The 21975-nt window shown below is 39.3% G+C and overlaps 1 protein-coding gene across 1 annotated transcript; it reads left to right on the top strand.

Annotated features, from left to right (window-relative positions):
- Positions 1 to 294: 294 nt before the first annotated feature.
- On the top strand, positions 295 to 11212 carry AGA (aspartylglucosaminidase). Its single transcript, XM_080928379.1, has 9 exons — positions 295 to 432; positions 2129 to 2282; positions 2810 to 2922; positions 3834 to 3946; positions 5897 to 6008; positions 7055 to 7130; positions 8287 to 8394; positions 8974 to 9107; positions 10986 to 11212. Exons 1-9 carry the CDS (start codon positions 306 to 308, stop codon positions 11084 to 11086), a joined length of 1038 nt encoding a protein of 345 aa, XP_080784505.1. The 5' UTR covers positions 295 to 305; the 3' UTR covers positions 11087 to 11212.
- The last annotated feature ends 10763 nt before the right edge of the window (positions 11213 to 21975 follow it).

The following is a 21975-nucleotide window of genomic DNA, read 5'->3' as shown; positions in this document are numbered from 1 at the left end:
TAAAAACAGGCTAAGCACAGAAAGTAATAATAGTACATATGTATTTTTCAAAAGGAGCTAAAAAGAGTTCGACAGACCAGACCACTAAAGAATCACAGTATCAGATTTAAAACAAAACAAAACAAAAACCCTCAGGAACATACACAAGGCCTCATCTCGCGAGAGTTGAGGGAGTTTGGGGACGGGATCAAGGGGAATCACGAGTTTTCCCCGGGTCTGAGCTGGTCGAGACCTTTCTCGCGCTGGTCGGTCGAGCGCGCGGCCCGCCGGGACTTTTCTCGCGCTGCTCGGCGGCTCTGTCTGCTATGGCGCGGAAGTCGAATCTGCCTTTGCTTCTCTTGCCGCTCGTGCTGGGCATGCCCCTGGTGCGGGGCCTCAACCCTCTGCCCCTGGTCGTCAACACTTGGCCTTTTAAGAATGCCACAGAAGCAGGTGCGGAGCGGCAGCCCGGGGTGGGTGGCTGCGCTGAGCGACCTCCTCTGCAGGAAGCTGCACTGGGCCCTTGACCTTACTGGAGCTGCAAAGGGAGACTTGCAGAAGGCCGGGCGTCCTTTCCTTCTTCATTTTGCACCGGGCCCTCTCCATCCTCCCTGCCGCTGGTGCTTTTCAGAATCTGGTTTTTATTATTATTATTATTATTATTATTATTATTATTATTATTATTATCATTATTATTATCATTATTATCATTATTATTATCATTATTATTATTATTATCTTCCCTACCATGTTACCTGATCTGTAACACTTCTGCCTAGTTGCTTTACTACTACAGGGTCACCTGCCTTAACTTTTGGTGGCCATGAAGTATTCTGTCTTCTCCCACACTACACTTCTGGTGAAAGCCTCCTTCCTGTTTCTCCAGTTATCTTCTGGATTCCAGCTTAGGAAACAGTTGGTAATTACCTATCAATACATAGGTTTGATCAATGTGTGTCAGGCTCTCCGTGTCACGTACGCATTCAAATTATCGTTAGACTTCCTTAGGGTTGTGCCTTATAGCCCCTAACGCTGTCACACTTGAGAATGCTGTCACATTAAACATTTGTGGACACAGTTGGATCCAGAATCCAGTGCAGGAAAATCTGAATGTTGTGGAGAGTGCGTGGGAGTCAGGGTAAGTGAGAACTAAGACCGAGAAAAAGACCCCCAACAGTAATGAAACAACGTACACCATTATATGCAGAGTACAATTCCGTGTGAGCGTTGCCAGTATTGAAGTGTGGGAAGGCCCTTCTTAAAGCGATCCTTTAAGGAATTATAAGTAAAACAACTGTCCTTTCAAGACCTACCTTCTCGATACCCACAGAACACCACAAAACACAAACAACAACCAAACAAGAATCGTGAGCATCTTAGAGAAATGACTTTTCAAAACTGGGCAACTTCTGCAATATACTCTGTGGCCTTGGATTACTTTTTTCATGTCTCTCCACTTCTTTTGAATTTGAGAATTATAGTTATAAAATATTGTATGAAAAGCTGCATGAAGATGAGATCCATTCACTCCCATGAAGTCATTTGCTATTGTAATATTCTGCTGAGATTTGCCATGATACTTGTTCTCAGTGACAGTGTGAAATGTGCATATTTTAGTAATCTATTGAGTGACATATGCCTATAATTTCAGCTCTCAAGTAGCTGTGTTAGGAAGACCCAGACTTCTAAACATGCTTAGGCTGTATGTGAATTTTCATTTGGGCAAGACCCTATCTCATAAAAGGAGAAGAACAGTAATAAAGAAATGTTAGGCTGTAGTTGAAAATATTTTTAAAGTTCAACTGTGTCCAAATAGTTTAAATTATCTCTCTTAAAGATGACATATTTATTACACAGAGAAAAATAGTTGCTGATAACGTTTTTTTTTAATTCACTTTCCACTAAGAGCGTATGTCTTTGAATTCTTTATAGTAACTAGCCATATAATTTTTCATTCTAGTTTTCCTGCTGTGTTTTTTGTCCCATTTGGAAAATGGCTTGTTAAAATTTCAGCAGTATAAATGTTAAATAAAAAATTAAAAAAAAAAAAAAACAAAGACTTAAATAGACATCTCAAACTGTTCTTGGCCTGTTGCATTTCACATTGAAAAGTGTATGACTTTAAATCAGCGCTATTGGAATTTAACAGCGTGGCGGGTGTTGGAGTCTGGAGGTTCTGCCCTGGATGCCGTGGAGAACGGCTGTGCTACGTGTGAGAAGGAGCAGTGTGATGGTACCGTCGGCTTTGGAGGCAGTCCTGATGAAGTTGGGGAAACCACCCTGGATGCCATGATCATGGATGGGTAAGGATGCTCCTCGGGACTTGCTTGTCTTTGCGCTTTCCTATCAGGTTAGCTCATAACGGATGCAGGAATGTGATCATCGGTTAGAACCCCTGGCTTTGAGGCTTCTCCCTTCCTACGCAAAAAGTTAACAGAAAAGAAAATAAGGCTGACAGATTGTGCTGATACTTGGGATCATAGAAAAGGAAGGAGTTGAATAGCTTTGGCTGAAGGGAGCCCTGAGATACAGAAGTGTGCCTGTGTCCCAGTTTTTACTGCCATTTGCCAGTGCTTGTGGTTTGAGTGACCTCATCCTGAAGGCCTCTGTAAAAGCCGTGTTTGAAATAATGTGTTGGTATATATACTGAATGGTCTTTTCCTTCTTGAATTTTGTCTGTGGGAAACCGTGAACTTTATGGCTGTTTTTCACTTCCGTGTTGAGATGCAGTTTCGCCTTCAACATATTGCCGCATGGAGAAATGCAGTTTTTTCTGCTCAAGTAGCAACAGAAAATGCCTTGATAAATCTTCCACGTTCTTGCCTTCCAGCACTGCTATGGATGTGGGAGCAGTGGGAGGCCTTAGAAGAATTAAAAACGCGATTGGAGTGGCTCGCAAAGTCCTGGAGCATACCACACACACGCTTTTAGTAGGGGACTCAGGTATTTTTAAATCCACACTGAAATTCTACTCTAGTCTTTCTGTCTGTTGTCACTGAAAAAGAAAAAAGGGATTCACAGCAATGTACAGAGCAAAGGAGACCTAAGTTCAAATTCCCACTGCTTATTTCACAATAAGACAGTAACTAAAGAGGTTACTTCTGAATCTTTAAGACCACATTGTAAGTAATACATTCTTATCTGTTTCTGAGCGATTGCTGCTGTGGAAGGATGACTCCCATCAGTTCCCTTCCTGGAACTGGATTTCTACCCATATCAGACCCAGGGGGCACTTTTATATGATATATGTGATAATTATATACATTATGATATAGGATAACATATACGTTTTATATCTTAATTATCTATTTGTGAAGCAGCCTTAATAGGCTTGGCATAGAATCCCAGATTACCTGGAAAGGATAGGTTTTAGTGTTTGGAATCCATTCGTGTGTGGGTTCTTTTCACTCTCGTTAAAGCAATAGAATTGTGTGTCAGTGAGAGGTGTGCACTCTGAACGGCTGCAGTTTTTCAGAGTAGAAGGGGAAGATGTAACAGTGACACAGTAGGAAATGTAAACACAGCCTGAAGGTTTCTAAAGGCTCAGTCATGGGAAAGACTGAGATACACAACCCTAAGGTTTCCAACAGATCAGTCATGGGAATGATACAGAGATACAAAATCCAGAGCTCTGTAGAGAATCAGTCATGGGAAAGACACGGGGACGCTGAAAATCCATAAACTACCCCGTTAACACTGTTTATGTCTAAAAGGTCCTTTGGAAGCCATGTACCACCCGCCTCAGGTGTCTTTCCACGCCCCGTGTGAGTGACAGCTACCCCAGAGTGCCTCTAATACATGTATTTTGCTTGGAAAATAAGGCATGGACTTACACTTTCCCCTTTCTTCTCCAGCCACCAAGTTTGCGGAAAGTATGGGCTTCACCAATGAGGATTTATCTACCAATACCTCAAGAGCTCTTCATTCAGACTGGCTTTCTCGAAATTGCCAGCCAAATTATTGGAGAGTATGTATGTAAATTCAACTTTAAAAAGACAGTGTCTTGAAAATGTTCAGTGATCCCTTTGGCCCACTTTTGCCTCTGTTGATGACTGAGAACCAGTGGTAGACATTGAGGCTGGGTGTGCCCATTTTTGCGCATCCCCCTAAGGCTCCCCTCTAAGGCTCTGAGGTTAATAACTCCTGCTCTCTGGCAGTAAATACGTAAATTCAAGGTTTACGATGAAGAATTGAACTGACTCCATCGGCATTGTTTTACTTGCAATCTCTTGAAACAAAATCAGCAGTCCAGAATATTTCTTAGATGTTATCCATGTCAAATATATCCAATATAGCCCATGTTTTGAGTAGAAGAAAGTTCAGTATCTAGTTTGTCTCTAGTGGGGTCATTTTTCTTGAGTAGGAATTTTAGCACAAATCAGTTTGGTTTTTGCCAGACTTCCATGGACTATCTTAGTCTCTAATCTCTTCCTGTAATTCTAGTTACCAAGGCTTAGCTCATTCTTCATAAAACAGCTAACTGTAAAGCTTGTGCACAGTCTCATGAGGTATGAGTAGAATGAGCATCCCTAAAGGAAAATCTGAAGTTTCTAAACGCTTTCAGCACCAGCGTGATGTCACGGGTATGAGCGTGAAAAACCATACGACTTAATGCACTGCAGTCAAACCACAAGTGCAACTAAAAGCCTGTGCAGTTGTCTTCAGAATAATCACAGAAACATTATCACAAAAACATGGGTGGACTTTGTGTTTACACTCACTCGGGTCCATCTGTGAGCTATCTCATTATGTACATATAAAAATTGCTATTAAGCCAAGCTATTCAGACAAGGGGTGCTCAGCCTGTGTTAAGTTCTTGTCCTGGCCTGGTGGTTGTCATGGTGCATGCCCAGCAGCTAGGAAGCAGAGACAGGCAGCTCTCTGAGTTTCAGGCCAGACTGGTCTTGAGAGCTAGTTCTAGGACAGCCAGGGCCACACAGAGAAACCTCACCTCATCTGAAAAAAGAAAGAAACAAGTTCTTATCTTCCTACCCATCTGTTTGAACAAGCTACATTTACTGGTATATTCTTGTACTTTTCATATTTAACAGAATCTTCTACGGCCACTTAAAATGGCTGCAGCTAGTGGGATGCCGCTCATGGCTTGCAGGCTCCATGAAGCTGAGTGGTGCCCAACACAGATCTACAAAATTACTTAAGGCCCGACATTCTGTGCTGTGTTGTTTTGTGTCATGATAGATTGAGCAGTTCTCAAGTGTAAACGTTGCAGCTGACAATGCCATATCTCTGTGTCAAAGGTACATACTTTATAAACCAAGATTAAAAGTTAGCTTGCTTTTAAAACAGATTTTACTGGGAATCTCACAATTTGTCATCTGGGAACCATATTCTTACATGTACAGGTTGATTGGGTACTTCTTCCTTTGAGATGAACGTAGAGTTTCTTTTTCTATTTTTATTGGATACTTTATGTATTTACATTTCAAATGTTAACCTTTTTTTGCTCTCTCCCATCCCCCATCCCCCCTCTCCTTGCTTCCATGAAAATGCTCCCTCTCCCACCCACCCACTCCCACCTCATTGCCCTGGCATTCCCCTACACTGAGGAAATGAGCCTTCACTGTGGAAATCAGCCTCCGGTTGATGCCCAGTAAGGCCATCTTCTGGAGCTGGAGCCATGGGTCCCTCCATTTGTGCTCAAACATATAATTTCTAAAAACTGTAAACCTGCCATTGTTCTGAGGATTTATTTGTGTTACGATGGCATTTAGCATCATAGTCTTTGCGCATGCGGTTCTGATCCACAGTACATAATTTAACATAGCATTAAGCTAACTTTTGAGGTTTAAGTTACTGAGATCTTTCTGGTTTCTTTTAGTGATTAGCAATCATACACAATTATTTGCCCATTTCTGAAACACCCTTTTTAACCAAAGATCTGGAATCTTGTTTACAGAACGTTGTACCAGATCCTTCGAAATACTGCGGACCCTACAAACCATCTGGTTCCTCAGAGCGTAGTACTTCTGCCCAGGAAGAACTGGATGTCCGTGGTCATGATACTATTGGTAATTCACTTTCTATGTAGTTGTGTTGGTTATTTTACTTAATGACCTGCCATAGCTCATACTCATTTTTGCTCATGTGCCAGAAGTTCGCCTGTTTTTATTATTTTAACTGCCAAGTAAATATTGCATTGGTATGTGTATGCCACTCTCACTACATGTACATACATATATTTTATATATATATAAGAAACCTCAAAACATATATGTGGTGTGTGTATATCTATATATACTACATATAGATATATAGTATATATTTACATATATATGTCATCTTAGTATCTAAATACACTTTTGTAATCACTTATACAAAACACCAAATGTCCAGTGACTGTTAAAATGTTATCAAATTATTCATATTTAATACTTTGGTTATTTTATGTAATTTGCTATATAAAATGACCTGTAATCATTTTTCTAAGCTGAAATGTTGACAGTTTCTCTTAATCACAATGATTGATTTTATTGGAAATTGCCCTTTAAAATGTACTGAAGGTAACTGGTAGATTTGGTTTTTGGTCTTTGGGTTTTTTTTTTTTGTTGTTGTTGTTGTTGTGGATGTTCAATCATACTATGAAACCAAGCCATTAACGATTATAGGCTAATACCACTGATACAGTTTTTAGTATTCTTAAATTTTCCTGTTTTTCTACGTATAATAAATAACAGAGCATACTTTATTTTCTTAATGCAGTCGGTATGTAAAAACATACTACCATAGACAAGATGATTTATAAGCAAATTATTTCTCACAGTTTTATATGTGGGCAGTTCGAGATGCAGACAGTGACAGATTCAGTGTCTGCTGCAGTCCCAGTTTCTGCTCGTAGGTGGTGTGTGTAGTTCTGGTTTCTTGTATTAATCCCACTAATTAGGGCACTGCTCCCAATAACATCGCATCTGCCCACAGTGCCCTCCAAATCCATCACTTTATGGAGATGTAACCCAAACCCACATACATTAGCAGTCCTCAGCTGGTCCATTGTGTGGATGGATTTAAGGGATATGTTAGGTACTCACCTTGTTTTGTTTTGTTTCTTAATCTCTAGGCATGGTTGTAATACATAAGATGGGACAGACTGCTGCTGGCACATCTACAAATGGTATAAAATTCAAAATACCTGGGTTAGTGTTTCCCCAAGGACAGACTTCTCAAATGCGTATCAGATGTAAAACAGTGTATCCTAAGGCTTGTGCAGGATGCCAAGGATAAAATGAAATCCTAACCTCACAGACAGATGTGGAAGAAATCATCATAGCATATGTTAATGGCCAGAGCACGCATCACACCTGGGTGCTCCAGAGTTTAGGGGCGCTGAGTTAATCTTTGTCACCTGCGTAGTCAGTGATGTTGTAAAGTAAGAATTGAGGCTGGCACCTGGGTACAGGAACCAAAGGGGGACAAGCAGCATGCAGCCAGTGGTCCTAGTGTGTGCAAGTAGTCAGCACTCCAGGTTGATGGCTTCTGGTGGCTGCTGTGTGTGTGTGTGTGTGTGTGTGTGTGTGTGTGTGTGTGTCCGCGTGTATGTGCATGCACTTCAGTGTTTATAGAATACCAATAGCTTGTGGCAGTAGTAGATATTAAGAACGCAGGAGAAGCTGTAGGCTTATTTTGTCATTGTTCTTGCCTTGTTTTAGAAGAAAGGCATTTAATAGTTTTATTAAAAGAGGAAATGAGGAGAAGTTGGGCATGTCATGGAGAAAGCTGTGTAAGGAAATCCTCAGAGCTGTTGAGGAGCGGAGAGTGAGGGATGTGTAAGCAGAGAGGAGTCACTGCAAATCCGTGTGAGCTGACACAGTGACCGATGACACTGTTCATTAAAATGAAAGTATACGTATTAATGGTACTTTCATACGTAGAAAAACATGAGAAAGAGTGGAACCAAGCTATTTAACTTACATGTTATCTCGCATGCTTTTTAGAGTCTCTCCTCTTAGCAGGTTTTACATCCAATATGTATTATTATTAAATGTAGTTTCATGTGTACAGCAGATCTCTAGAATTTATATTTCACTTTTAAGTAATCTCTCTCCACTGTCGGGAGAAAGCAGTGTTTTAATCTGTTTCTAAGAATTTAGTTGTGTAACAGTGCAAATCTATCTGAAAACAAAGTCATAGGTCAACCTTGCTCTTTGAAAACCTTAATTGAAAAACAAAAAAAAATACATTCTGTGAAGAATTGACCTAAAACAACAGCCAGCTGCTGTTGAAAGTTTACAACATGATTTAGTTTACATTTGGTTTCCTGTCCTAAATTTTTATGTTTTTCAATTCACAAAGTCGTGTAGGAGATTCACCGATCCCTGGGGCTGGAGCCTATGCTGATGACATGGCGGGAGCAGCTGCGGCCACTGGAGATGGTGACACACTCCTGCGCTTTCTGCCAAGGTGGGACGTCTTACCTCGTAAATGCCAGGGCAGATGGGGTATTTGTAGTGTGTTGTTCAAAGTCATGTGCAAGAGAGTTTCATAAAGCTGGGGAATGGGTATCATTGCTTGTTGTTTTGTCCCTTTTCTTTATTTTTGGTTCTTGTTGCTAGTTAGCTTGTGATCCTTCAGTCAAGTCATCTTTATCCTGTGATGCTTATGATCTGTTTACGTTGACACAAGGTCACAGTGAGATGACTGTGCAATTAATAACCACACGTGCACAGTGTTTTCCCTGTGATTCTAGCTTTTCCTTACGCAAATAGAACGTCTGTGTTGGCCGTTATTTCTAAAGTGACAGTTACTCTGCCAAAGTGGAAAGTAATAGTCTTCATCTGAAAATAATAGTGGATGACGTGAACAGATAACTTTGTAGCAGTCTTTGCTTGCTTGGTAGTAATGCTGGGTAGGAATTACTGGCTTGTATTCATTCATAGGTATTAGGCTAGATATGAAAATGTGTTTATTTCTGATAGCAACTTAGTGTGGAGTTATTGTTTATTCTGTTCTCTGATATTAAGCTGTCTTTGTTTATATTAGCTACCAAGCTGTAGAATATATGAGAAGAGGAGACGACCCAGCCATAGCTTGCCAAAAAGTGATTTCAAGAATTCAGAAGTACTATCCAAAATTCTTTGGTGCTGTTATATGTGCCAATGTGACTGGAAGTTATGGTAAGTTCGATGTGTTTTTATTTGAGTGAATTTACAAGTGGCCCTAGAAGATACACACTCCTTCTATCTGAGCACGTTCTCAACTCTATTCTGTATAGAAAGGGTGTCTGTAAAAGTTAGGTAGGTTTTGAGTACAGGCCCATTGATGATGTGTCAAGTCTGCTGTGCATTGAAATACAGACCTCAAGTGCTGCAAGTTTGACTGCTGGGAGTCACACTCTGTTCTGCTGCAGTCTTTCTTTTGCATCTATCCTAAAAGTTTAGTTTGGGCTGGAGGGCATGTTGATAGGCAAATTCAATCAATTGCTTTTACTGGTTAGAGATAGTAGGGATAAATTAATCTCCCTTGCTTCTTTCTCATGCATTAAAACATCTCCACCATTTGAGTCTTCTTGGTGCTCTGAAGAGCAGACACTTACTAGTGAGGAAGCAGATGGGCCAGTGGAATTATTCTCCCACTGCTGTGCCATGGCTTCTGTTCTGTTTGCTTCCTTGTGAGCCAGTCCCATCCGAAAAGTGTAGAAGGTCAACCACTGCGGATTCCCGTTACTGAGCCTTCAGATGGAGAATACACACAGCCTACTGATCAATAGAGCTTATTAGGCTAGACTGCTCGCTGCTGTTCTTTGATCTTTTACTTCCCACACTTTTGTATTTGAAGAGCCTGTTTGAAGAATGCCTAATTCTTTTTTAAGTTCTGAGACATAAAAGTCAAAGAAAGTTATGAGGGGGTGCTTTATGTATGAAATAAGGCAGCTTAATGATTCCCTCTTAACAGATAAGCCACAGAAGGCTCAAATTTACATTTAGCAGGGTGGGAAGATACTAATTATCTAACTGTATGAATTAGAAGTTGACTCCTTCTAATAAAGTCATGACAGAAGGACCTCTCCCCCTGCAGGTATGAACAGAAACTGAACGCAGACAGAAAGCATGTTGACTAATAACTCTTATTGCTTTGCGTAAAAGTAAACTAGCAGGGGAACGAAAGCAATGATGTGGTAAGGGTTTATAGTAAGAGGACATTCTATTAGCTAGGAAAATAAACATTTTTATGTTTTCGAAGAAAGGGATGGAAAGAGTAAAATACTAGCATGACAGCAAGCTCATGGGGGCATCCTCTCTCTAATGTTCACGGGGCCGATGAAGGGCTGCAGACGTGGCTCGGAAGTTAAGAGCACTTGTTCTTTTTATTTCCGTAATTGTTTAATTTATTAATACTACATCCTGACTGAAGCTACCCCTGCCTCCTCTCCCCAGTCCCTCCCCAGTCCCTCCCTCTCACTTCCTCCCCCTCCCCTCTCTCATTTTCTCCCATGGATATCCACCTGCCTTAGCATATCAAGTTGCAGTAGAACTAACTGTGTCTTCTACTGAGGCTAAAACAGCCCAGTTAAGGGAATGGGATCCAAAGGCAGGCAGCAGAGTTTAAGAGGCCCCTGCTCCCACTGTTATGCGTCTCATATGAAGACCAAGTTGCACGTTTGATACAGATATGTTGTATGTGAGGGGGTGGTTAGCTCTGTCCCACTCATGAAGAGTACTTGTTCTTGTATAGAACCTACACACACATTAGGTTCCCAGCACCCCCAACCATCTGCACTCCAGTTCCAGAATGTCTGCCTCCTTCCTCCTCATCTCCTTGACACCAGGCACACATGCAAGTGTACATACATACACAGACAAGCACCTATTCACATAAAACAATTTTCAAAGGCTGTAATTACCTTATCCATGATTACTATATGAAGGCATGAAGGGCAATATATATATATATATATGGATCCAGGTATGCCGCATAAGCAATGTGTGCAGAAATGTTATCTTTATTCTGATTACACGCCTCCTATAACCCTATTCTGTCTCTTTTGCCTCAAGGTGCTGCCTGCAACAGACTTCCAACATTTACTCAATTTAGGTTCATGGTTTATAATTCTCTACACAATCAGGCAACTGAAGAAAAAGTCGACTGCATCTAATCTGTCTCGTCTGTCAGAGCGTAAAGAGGAAGTACATGGTGGGAAAGTTGCTCACTCATATTCTGGAGTGTTCTTCACTTATTTCAAGTTCTTGTATAAATTAAGTGCAAAAATAAATTATGCTGTAGTGCTGTTTCTGTATCCACATCTTTATTTATTTTTATTTAAGCTCTGTTTACCACTCAAAAATGAATATGCATACATATATGATGTATATTTTTCTACTTTAAGTGAATTTCTGATCAATGCAGTAATAAACTTCTGGGGCTTTATAATCCCATAGAAAGTAAAGTATCTGTATCTGAGTACTCAGAGGACACAGCATGCCAGGTCCCAGCGAACCATCTCAGCAGATTAGACCTGATTGAATTTCAGAAGTTACAGTGGTATGTCTCTTACTACCAATCATTAGCTTTTACCGGATATTCTATAAGACCCCAAAGCAGCAGTGATATCATTAAAGTATATGGGTATTGTTCTATACATTATGAAAAGCTAATGAATGTTTAATTCTTCATTGTTTTCTTTTGGATTTATCTTTAGTAAAGCACTGAGTAGGTGAATATTGTTGATACACAGAAATCTCTGATCTTTTGGGCAACAAATAGTATTGATACTTACTTTTGAAAATCATTTAGGACTACAGTTACACAATATCAGCAAATGTGTTGTCTAGGTTGACATTTTCCAAATTTTCATATCACCTACCCATACCTAACAAGTACAAAGACAGTATATGTCTAATGTCTAAATGTCGTCACTTAATTCAAAATGCTCATTTCATTAATCCGAAATTGCTGATAAGTTGAATGCATTTTATTGTTGTCAAACCTTAATATGTAGGGCATGTGGGACTGTACTATAAGACAGGCATAAGAAATAGTAAGGGAAGCTCAGAATTGGAAATGGCAGGAGTGGAACCTCCCCTATTTGCCTCTACCTGCTCAGGAAAGCGTTTCCAAGTCACCCCACTGAAGACCTGGAGTTTTTCTCATGCTAGTAGCTAGATACTGTGAGGTATGTAGATAACCCCGAGTCTTCAGCCAATGAACTTCCCTTCCAGGGTGTTTCCAGAAAAGATATTTTATCCATGATTCATCCAAAATAAAGTGTATGCAAATTTACACCTGCCATTCAATAAACCAGTATGAGCAAGCAAGGATCGTCACAGAGAGTTCCTTCACCAAGGACCCATTCAGAGAAGACCTTCCTCTTAAAAAGCTGTGCCTAAAACTGAGGGAGACCTTCTCTCTTCCTGTTTCTCTGCTATACTGGGCTCTAGCTCCCATTCAGACATTCCAACTACGTTCTGCTGGTCTCCTTGTTCAGACTCTGCCCCTCTCTGCTCCTCTCTACCTGGTATGCTAGTGCTCCGAGAGTGAAGCAGACGGGTGGAACCCACTCCCAACCGTACCCCTGAACATGACTCCGTGGTACACAGGTGGCACAGCATTCCTCCCAGACCTGACTCCCCTCTGCCCAGCAATGGAGAAGACAGACTGTAGACCCCTGATTCAGACTTTGTTTCTTCCCAGAGCAGCCAACAGAGAGGCAGAACATGATCAGGTTAATACTGTTCGGTTTTATGATAGACATAACTTGATATTTACTGTTGGTAACCTGTTGAGAATAACTCATGTTTTTGTACCAAGGTCATCCTGCCTACCAGAATTGTTTGGGAAGCCATTTTTAAATATGCTCTACGATCCTAGAGTTTGCAGAACTTATTTGAACTTACCAGTTTAATAACAATGCTTAAAACCTGATAAGTAATTTTAGCCCACATTAATAACATTTCTTTTATAAAGGAAGTGTTCAGTATCAGCAGAGAGAAATACCTAGATTATTTTTCCTGAGGATTTAGGTAAACTCTATACTCAACTGCTATGCTTGCTTTGCACTATTAACCAGACTGTCATAAAAGTTTTGATCTCAAGTCCTTGATTTACTTATATTGACTCATTGCAATAGTCCTTCATATTTTTCCAAGCATGACAACATGCTTGCTGCCCTCAACTACCTGTATGCTTGAGTAATTATAAGGAGCAGACATTGGTGACAGTACCCAGTGCACATAAGTTAGGGTCCAGTACAGTCTATCCTGACTAATGCATAAAATATGTCAGTTAAGTTGTGTGGACATGGAGGGACCCATGGCTCCAGCCCCATATGTAGCAGAGGATGGCCTTGTCGGGAGCACAGGCCCTTGTTCCTGTGAAGGCTGCATGCCCCAGTATAGGAGAATGCCAGGGCAGGGAGGTGGGAGGGGGTGGGTGGGTTGGGGAACACTCTCATAGAGGCAGTGGGAGGCGGGGAGGGATAGGGGGATTCCAGAGGGGAATCCAGGAAAGGGAATAACATTTGAACATTTGAAATATAAGTAAAGACAATACTTCAAAAAAAAAGGAAAAAAAGAAGAAATGCTATAATGTTTCATATAAGCCAGAAAAAAAATAACAAACAATAAACAATAACAAAAGTTGTGTGGATATTACTGAAATGATAAGAGTATTTAAATCCTCAAAATGAAAGTTTTTTCCTGATAGACAAAGGTATCCTGGAAGATGCTGATAGAATATTTAAAGGTGTTGAAAGTATTGGGGCACATGCAGATGGCATTTTTCTAAGAAATCTTTCATAATATTTCAAAGCAGCCCATATTGCTGTATTCAGTGGTCCCTGACCTGATTGTCTGGGAAAAGCAAAGCAGTCAGACCTTCGTGGTATGGCCATGTATTCAGGAATGTGTGTTCAAGGATGTTTCTATAGCAAATGCTCTATAAGCCTGAGATATTTCCCTCCTGAGAAAGGGCACATTTGTTTGCTAGAATGTATTTCTGTGAAAGAAATGAAAGGTGGATTTGTCTGAAGCCCCCAATAAAAGGTTATGATTTCCTAAGACTATTAACTGTCAATGTATAATGCTGGCTTGCATTGTAGGAATCTTTCTGAAAGAAGCACTCTGAGACCAGTGAGAGTGAAAGAGATGTCACTGGTAAACTGAAGCCAGCTCTCTTAGTTAGGGTCTTACTGCTGTGCACAGACACCATGACCAGAGCAAGACTTATAAAGGACAACATTTAATTGGGGTTGGCTTACGGTTTCAGAGGTTCAGTCTATTATTAACAAGGTTGGAGCATGGCAGCATCCAGGCAGGCGTTGTGCAGGCAGAGCTGAGAGTTCTATATTTTCACCTGAAGTCTGCTTGTAGAAGACTAACTTCAAGGCAGCTAGGATGAGGGTCTTTTAGCCCATACCCACAATAACACACTTACTCCAACAGTCAAACCTTCTAATCATGGCACTCCCTAGGCCAAGCTTATACAAGTCATCACACCAGGTTAGTTCCCAAAGGCCTCCATCCCAAGCCTGTGTGTGCCTCATTTTATACTCAAAATACATAAGGCAGGGTGACAAATAACCCCTTTGTCTCTGACATGTCTTTCATTTTATGCCAGCTTCTATGACAGTATGACTATTTGATTTGTTGGTATGTGAGTTTTAACTAACATGTTTAGGTAGAGAAGAACCAGAAGATAATGAAAACATCTCTTATTTATGAAACCCATTGTGGTGGTTTGAATGCAAATGGCCCCCATAGACTCATGTTTGAATGCTTTGATCACAGGGAATGGCACTATTAAGGGGATAGCCCAGTTGGGATAGGTGTGGCCTTGTTAAGGAATTGTGTCACTTTGAAGATGGGCTTTGAGGTCTCCTATGCTTAAACTCAACCTAGTGTAGAATTTCAGTTTCTTGACTGCCTGCTTAGTAGTATCCTAGCTCCCTTCAGATCAGGATGTAGGAATCTTAGCTCCTCCAGCACCATGTCTTCATGGATGTTTCTGCTGTGATGATAATGGACTAAACCTCTGAAACTCTTAGTCAGCCCCAATTAAATGTTTGCTTTTATTAGAGTTGCCTTGGTCATGGTGTGTCTTTACAGCAAAACATCCCTAAGACACCCATCTACAATACCAGAATGGTAACCAAATACAATATTCAGATAGTGACTAATAGAATTTAAGCTTTAATAGATGGCAGAGAATGCTTTACAATATATATCAAATGTTTCACATGATGACCATTTTCTCCCTTTTCAAAATAGTAGATCTTTACTTACTGTACTGACTTTCACTAGAAAAATACATATTATTATAGGTACAAGAACATCAACACCTCCATTTCCAGTATCAACACTCAGATGATTTCTTTTGACTTCAGAGGCACAATGTATTTTAGTTGATATTTTGTACTCAATATACTTTTAAAGCCCATAATTTTATATTGTTGAACATTCTTTTAAATGTCATTAGTTCTGATGTTTGGTGATTGAACTTATACCTTAGGACCTAATTAACCTCATTTAGAATCTTTGTTGTACAACTAAAATGCACTGGAATGATAGGCGTAGGTAACACATATCATAATTGGATAGCAATTCTGAAAATAAATTAATGCATTCATGTCATTTTGCCAGTCAAGTTTTGGGTAAGATCCCAGGCTTTTGTAGAAACTCTCAGTGGCTTGTTTCTTAAGTATGTAACTAATCACATACCACAAGTAGGTTTTCAACTATTTTACACAACTAAAAGATGAGGTGACAAGATCACCTAAAACACAAAGTGTGATAAATAAGTTCTATGTGGTATATATTTTCTCATATAACCGAGGGTCAGCCAGTCTTTTTAAAAGTCGTATTTTAGTCCTGAGAAAATCAAATCTACTTAAAGGATAAAAAATGACCACATTCAGGATGGATATAATGGAAGTTAGAACTGCTGTATCCAACCTATTTGCCTCTGAGTTAAAGGGAAGTAAGTTATTTATGGTTTCAGTGCATGGATACTGCATTAAGAATTGGTCATTTAATTTAAACTTGTGACCTTTCTGAATCGTGCATTAGATTTGTTTGCTCATTTGTTTTCTCTCATTAAAATCTTATTTCTATAATGTGAGTGGTGACATATAATATTTTTTAAGAAAAGCAGATCTTAGAACATATCTAGAAGAACAAAATCCCTTCTAATTGCTTGTAATCCATTTCATTTCTTTCTGACTTGTGAAAAACCCTTGGGCACCATAAATGTCATAATACATTTTTCCATTCCTAAATAAAAGCAGTGTTATTCATCTTGTTCTGTAGTTAAGGCTGATTGAAAATAAAACCAAAGTTCTTGTAAAATATATATCAGAAAACCCAAGATAACTTAATTTCACTCAATGAGGCTGAATCAGTTTAGTACATTGTGGCCATATATACATTTATATATCAGCAAAACCTAAATTAGAGATTATTTTCCCCATAGAGAGACAGGTTTAAGGTAATGCTGCATTTTATACACGTGAATAAGCACACTCGTTGTCTTCAAGAAACTCCAAAACTTAATTTCTTGAATTCCAAGCCTGTTCTCTATCAGTGATTAATTATATGAAGTTGACAATTAGGTTTCATTTGATTGTGTCAGTTTTCTATACCATGGGAATGAAGATAATACATTTAATATTTGTGTTCCTATATCCCAAATTCATTTGAGGAGCTCGGTATTCAAGGGATGTGATTAGTGCCCTTATAAAAGACACTTAGACAAGATTCCCCTCCCTTTCTTCAACAAACCAAGGACATATAGAATGTAGTCTCTGAAGTACAGAAAACCTTCCTCAGAAAAAGAATAGATGTCCAGCAGTCCAGTGTTTGAAATACATGTGTAGACATTGCAGAGATGCGACAAGAGGAAAACTACTAGCTTGCTTTCAAATGCCATGCACAATTGTTAGAAAAATCTGAAACAATCAGTACAACATCTCCCAGAACCACAACTTGTCATAACACAATAGTGGCATTCAAAAGCGCCCTGTGCACATTTATTTTTTCACTTTGACTCCATTCAAGCAACTGACCCATATTTATCACTCCGATACAAATGGGTCTTCTACCTTAGTTAATCCTTTTAAGCACCATAGTTTTTGCACTTCACCCAGCTGGGAGCCAACCTAAACTACCACTGACATCACGAGTACTTCATCTCATTGCAAAAGTTCATTTTGTTTTTAGCATTCACAATTCCCACAGTTCTCATAACATCAAAAATTCAAGTTCAAAGTTTCCTCTAGAACTTAAGGCTAACTCTTGACTGTAATACCCTGTAACATCAGTCACAGGGCTACCTAGATGTACTCAGCTGGAAAAAAATAAATAAATAAATAAATAAAAATAAAAACCACTGCCAAGCCTGATGGCCTGAGTTCACTCTCCAGAACCTACATGGTAGAAGTGAGAATGGAGTCCCACAGTCCTCAGGATTCACCCACATATCGCACTAAACAGGAGCTGTATCTCCAACACAAAAGTAATTGACATGGTTGAACCAACTTAAAAGGTAGTCCATTCTAGATTACAAATGAATGAGACTCAGACGATGGTTATATTATTTGGCTTGACAATTACTATGAGGTAACCCCATAATCTACTTTTGTAACTGCTGACATGGCAACTTTACCAGTGGTGTACCCCAAATACTTGCTGGGTTTTGTTTGTTTGTTTGTTTGTTTGTTTGTTTTTTGTTTGCCCATGTGCTTGTTGTTCATCTCCTGTCGTGGTGGCTTCCACCTCTCTCCCACATCCTTCTTCTCTTCAGTCCTTTCTCCCCTCTCCCCTCTCATTACTACCCCTACCAGGAAACTCAAAACCTGCCTACCTCTTATCTTTCAGGTAACTGACTGTTCCAATTTTATTTAACCAATAGTTTTAAATTAAGGAACAAGGTTTACACAAACAAAGCTCTTAAATTTGGAAATTCACTCATAGGCAACTAGACCTTCTTCGGGTACAGATTTTAGCATTACAATATGTAGCAACTGGCCAAACCTCTACAAATGAATGGATGAATGAAAGTCCTGGCATACATTCCCAGTCCAAAAGTGCAGAATAGGAGAGCAGCAATGAAGGTTCAGAGCAGAGCAGACTGAAACTCAGTAGGAAAGATGATAAGGTCTGGTGGCTCCATCAGAAGCATCTAAGGAAGACTGTGATAGCCAGCAGGTTTCACCACTATAAACTTGCTTTTGTATCCACATGACCACACACTGGGGCTGGCTTTGCTCACTGTACTGAGTCACTTTCACTGTCAGAACCCACTCCCCATATTCCTGTATTCCTCCAGTAAAGCTCACTGGTTCAAATTGGACTATGTCAGTGTCCATATTTTGGCCTTCTTTCTGTTTTCTATCTTGGGTTTGTCAACACTGTTTTATATCTCCCCAAGAGAGTGTCACACAACACTCCACCAGAACAATCAGGACATTAATTTTCTACTCAGCTTCATTCAAAAACTCAGCTCTAAGGCAAATTGTAAAGGAAATTCTTTGACAGCATGGTAACATGGACTCTCAAGTTCACATTTCCATTTGAAACTTCATGACCGTAGCCTTTTCTGTGGACATCCCTTTCAGCATCCTGCAATTCTGCATCCTGAACAGAATCACCCTTTAAGCTGTACTTGTCATGTTGTAGGCTTTCTCTTGATTGCTTCTTCTCCATGCTTCCTGCGACCACCTCCAAGACCCGGGAGCCACAGGTTTAATTACAACAGTGACCCCACTTCTTTGGTATCAGTTTTCTGTATGAATTACTTCTTGTGTCACTGTAACTGAAATACCTGAGAAAACAACTTAAGAGGAATCATTTATTGTGGTTTACAGTGTCGGAGGGTGATTCTGTCGTGAAAGGGTCAGCATAGCAAAGAAGCTTACATTGTTGTAGACAATAATCACATAGGGAATACAGAAATAGATCAGGAAAACACAACTCTCAAACAGACAAAAGTAACACACTCCTCCAGCTGATATTCAATTCCTACTTTCCTTTCGTGCTACCAATAAAGGTCTCATTGCAGTCAGTAAATCAGTTTCTCCTCATCCAAGTGTCTTTGGAAATGCTTTCACAAACATCTTCAAATGTCCTCTCCTAATCACCTTGTTATTTACTATTCTAATCAAGTTGGCAATTATAATTAACCATCACAATGTGAAATAATTAATAGAGGAAGGTTGATTTACTTGCCTCACAACTTGAGAGTTTCTGTCCATCATAACAATGGGGTGGGTGACACAGATTAGCTCACACAACGATGGCCAGGAAGCTGTGAGAAAAAGCCTTCACTAGTTCAATTTCTCCATATTTTTCTATTTTGCTCCAGCCAGGACCCTGTCTGTAGGATCAGACTGCCCACATTCAAGGTAGGTCTTACCCACTTAGTCAGTCCTCTCATAAGGAAATGCAATTTGTTCTCATGTTGATGATTACAATGGCAAAGCAAGCATAGCCAATGAATAACAAAAAGAGTGAAGAAATGTTATAGATTATGAGAACATGAGCAAGATTTCCTAAGCAATGTCCTCTTGATCAGAGGCATGGCAATTTTATTTGAGAAGACTGAACAGACACATGTAGGAACATATGTTAGGAGCAAACATATTCCAGAACATTCTAGTTAAGGAGTTCATTCTTAACCATGCTTAATTTGAGATAAATCAAGAGGAAAGACGGTGTATGCAGACTTCAAGGTCTTGTAATACATGTTGAAAAGGTTCAGTTGGTAAACAGGAAGGGACACTTTGGGTTATACTCTGCTTGTGCTGTGAAGTTGTAGCTTAGGAACAAAAAGACACATGAAGGTGTATTGACATAGGAGTGTATTCCTAAAAGTTATGGCCACACTTACACACAAACTCCTGAAATGCTTTTGACTACAGACACATCCACAGACATGCTTTGCGAATCTCTTAGGCTCTTCTCTGATTAAGTCAAGTTGCCCATGAAAAATCACTACTCATCACAACTGCTTAAAATGCCATTCAAAACAATGATATAATTGGTTATAAACATAACAGAAATGCAAGCAAAATAAGTGAAAGGAAACGCAAAACTCTTATGGAGTAGCAAAAACTAGACATAAGTAAGTGGAGATAATACCTGTGATCATAGGAAGTCCCCAATTATGTGAACAAGATATCTCCTCTGAACATATTCTATAGATTCAAAGCAATCTTACTCAAATTTGCAGTATATGTATTAAGAAACTAATTCTACAATTTATAGTGGGAAGTAAAGAACTAAAAACAAGTTAGGTAAATACTAAGAAAATCAAAGAGAACTGGACACACTTGAGTTCAAGACTTAAAGCCATAGTAATCAGCATATTGTAGCGTTAGTGAAAACAGACAAGTGGGTCACTGAAACTGATCACAAGACCAGAAACAGACCAACTTAATAAAATAGCTGAGCAAATAAAGAAAAATTGCAGTATTATCAAAGAATGCTGATATATATATACATACATACATACATACATATTGACATATATATATATATATATATATATATATATATATACATACATACATACATACATATATTGACATATATATATCCAGAAAACAGAATGAAGAAAGAGAACTCCCAAGCATCAAGGCATTCAAAATTTATCACATATTTAAATGTAAATTTAAAAACTACAAAGAACAACATGTAAAATATCTAGAGGAATTTGGGCTTGTAAATAAATATGTAAAACTGATAGCAAGATCCCTGAAATACTTTTCTGAGAAAGATACTAGCAAGAAAGTGCGAATGAGGCACAGACTAGAAGGTAGACTTTGCATTTCTTATGATAAACTATTTCTCAGAAAATGAAAAACGAAAAAAATTTAACACAGAGAACAATAAAGTTTTAAAATGGGCTAGCAACTGAAATCTACAGGTTTGATGGTTTAAATAGGGGTTGATCTACATAAACTCATGCATTTTAATGCTTGGCTCATAGGGAATTGCCCTATTAGGAGATGTGACCTTTGGGGGTAGGTGTCTACTTGTTAGAGGAAGTGTGTCACTGTAGAGATGGGTTTTCAGGTTTCATATATGCTGGAGCTATGTCCAGTATGGTACACAATCTTTTTCTGTTGCCTGTAGAATTTCTAGTTTCTACTTCAGAACTATGTCTACCTGCATGCTGCCATGCTCCCCACCATGAGAATAACGAACAAAACCTCTGAAACTGTAAGCCAGCCCCAATTAAATGTGTTTCCTTTTTTTTTTCCAATAAGAGTTACCATGGTCATGGTATCCCTTCACAGCAATGAAACCTTAACTAAGACATGTGACACGGTAGCACATGGAGAGATGCTTGACATTGCACAGCAGCCAGGGAATCTGAACTAAAGCAACAATCAGGTACTGCTGTACATCAAGATTGTCAAAGACTCATGAGGTTGCAGGGCAAGAAAAAACTCATTTTTTGTTAGGAAGAATGAAAAACAACTTGGATGGGCCTTTCTCAACTAAACACAGTTTTATAGTGTAAAACTAAACATGGTTTTACAATGTGACCTAGTAACTGCAGCCTTTCCTGTGTTCCCACACGTTTTACATATATGCACATTTCTTTTTTTGAACATGGATATTTTATGAATAACTTCCCAACTTGAAAATAGCTAAGATACTCTTTATTAGATGAGGAGAGAAATTTGTGCTGCTTAGAGCCTGTACTATTATTCAACTCTTAAAAAAAACAAAACAAAACAAACAAACAAAAAACCATGGGAATAAACAAATCTTAAATAGATGTGAGCAAGTGAAAGAAAACAACCAACAGATTGTATAGTGCATGATTTCAACTGCATGATAGTCTGAGAACAAAGATGGAGACAGTTAAAAGATCAGGGGTTTCCAGAGCTAATAGAAGGGGATGGACCATCACAACACTGAGAAACTTTCCTGTAGAGACACTGATTCTATGATGTGAGATTGGTAGGCATTGGTCATTACTCATTATTCATTTGTCAAAACCTAAAGGACAAACTCCAAGAGTGAACCCTAATATAAACTATGG

The sequence above is a fragment of the Micromys minutus genome (assembly GCF_963924665.1).
Source record: "Micromys minutus genome assembly, chromosome: 14".
NCBI classification, from domain to species: Eukaryota; Metazoa; Chordata; class Mammalia; order Rodentia; family Muridae; genus Micromys; species Micromys minutus.
The sequence above is the reverse complement of the archived record's forward strand: the minus strand, read 5'-3'. Positions and strand labels throughout refer to the sequence as shown.